This window comes from Bison bison, unplaced genomic scaffold (genome assembly GCF_000754665.1).
Source record: "Bison bison bison isolate TAMUID 2011002044 unplaced genomic scaffold, Bison_UMD1.0 scf7180017864485, whole genome shotgun sequence".
Taxonomy (NCBI): domain Eukaryota; kingdom Metazoa; phylum Chordata; class Mammalia; order Artiodactyla; family Bovidae; genus Bison; species Bison bison.
The window spans coordinates 8,517,212-8,519,178 of NW_011495045.1; the positions used below are offsets into that span (position 1 = coordinate 8,517,212).

General features: G+C 34.5%; 1 protein-coding gene across 2 annotated transcripts in view; it reads right to left on the minus strand.

Moving 5' to 3' along the window:
* GULP1 (GULP, engulfment adaptor PTB domain containing 1) overlaps nucleotides 1-1,967 on the minus strand; it is a 329,829-nt gene that overhangs the window by 49,224 nt on the left and 278,638 nt on the right. For both annotated transcript variants that reach the window (XM_010862917.1, XM_010862918.1), the window contains exon 7: nucleotides 454-591. In XM_010862917.1, the coding sequence (XP_010861219.1) occupies nucleotides 454-591 (138 nt within the window). The remainder of the gene's footprint in view (nucleotides 1-453; nucleotides 592-1,967) is intronic.

Below are 1,967 nucleotides of genomic sequence, written 5' to 3' on the forward strand. Positions count from 1 at the left end.
ATAAAAATAAAAATATTTTAAAAATACTTAAAAATAAAAATATTTAAAAATATTTATTTTCAAAATAAAATAAAATAAAATATTTATTTTCATCAGATCCATGACATTCCTGAAAAAATACTTTGCTTTACCATTACTCCTTTGCATTATATGCACATTACTAAATTGTATTTGAGTTTAAAATTTCAAGTCAAGTGATTGTAAGACAGGTAAACATATGACATAGGATGACATTCTAAGGAAAGAAAATTGCATACAAGCTTGTGTCCATTAACGTGAAATTTATTTAGGGATGAAATCCTGAAGCATATTCTCATGACAGGAAGAATCTATTTGTGAAGTTAAGTATTTGCAGACCTTATTCATTTCTAAATACTTTACTAATGCTGGAAACAAGACAATTCCTGGCTTACAAAGTAGAGCAAACCACCCTAAAACATCTGGCATACTTACACACTTTTCGCTGTCAAATACATAGCACAAATGTTTATTTGACTCGGAATCTTTGCATATGAAAGTGAATATCCTCTTGTCAGTTTTATCATCTGCACAAAATGATATTCTGTGAAGCTGGCAATTGTGTTGAACTTCCTGTGAACACAGATGAAAATAAACATAGTTGAAGCGATTTCTTTTTCTGGAATACCAGCTGAGCAAATAATACAACTTATGAAACATCATCTGTCGTACTCTGGTTTTATAACTACATACACCTCAGCTTAAATAAAAATGTAATGAGATAAACCTTCTGACTCAGGATTTAGCTAAATCATTTCAATAGCACTTAGAAAAACACAAGGGGAAAGAGGATCAGAGGTTCATGGGTTTCCTGAGCTACAAGGGATCTTTGGATACCATTACTTCAACTGTGCAATTTTACTTAGGAGATTACTGAGGTCTACACAGATTAATATATTTCCAAAAGGTTAAAAAATTGGCAGAACCCTTTGAACAAGAATCTTTTCATTTTATTTTATTGCTACTAATATTACAGCTTAAAACATAACATCATCTGTATACAATTTCATATGAAACATATTACACAGTACATTTCTTCACGGTAAACTCAAATACTCTTGAACCTCTTCTATCTAAGGAAAATCACCCTTGCAACTTCTGCAATGATTTCCATTGGAGCAATGAATGAAGAAGATTTACACATTCAGCTTCCTAATTACTAAGTCAATATTCAGACTTAAATTGAAGAAAGTGGGGAAAACCACTAGATCATTCAGATATGACCTAAATCAAATGCCTTATGATTATACAGTGGAAGTGAGAAATAGATTTAAGGGACTAGATCTGATAGACAGAGTGCCTGATGAACTATGGACAGAGGTTTGTGACATTGTACAGAAGACAGGGATCAGGACCATCCCCATGGAAAAGAAATGCAAAAAAGCAAAATGGCTGTCTGGGGAGGCCTTACAAATAGCTGTGAAAGGAAGAGAAGCGAAAAGCAAAGGAGAAAATGAAAGATATAAGCATCTGAATGCAGAGTTCCAAAGAATAGCAAGGAGAGATAAGAAAGCCTTCCTCAGTGATCAATGCAAAGAAATAGAGGAAAACAACAGAATGGGAAAGACTAGAGATCTCTTCAAGAAAGTTAGAGATACCAAAGGAACATTTCATGCAAAGATGGGCTCGATAAAGGACAGAAATGGTATGGACCTAACAGAAGCAGAAGATATTAAGAAGAGGTGGCAAGAATACACAGAAAAACTGTATAAAAAAGATCTTCATGACCCAGATAATCATGATGGTGTGATCACTCACCTAGAGCCAGACATCCTGGAATGTTAAGTCAAGTGGGCCTTAGGAAGCATCACTATGAACAAAGCTAGTGGAGGTGATGGAATTCCAGTTGAGCTATTCCAAATCCTGAAAGATGATGCTGTGAAAGTGCTGCACTCAATATGCCAGCAAATTTGGAAAACTCAGCAGTGGCCACAGGACTGGAAAAGGTC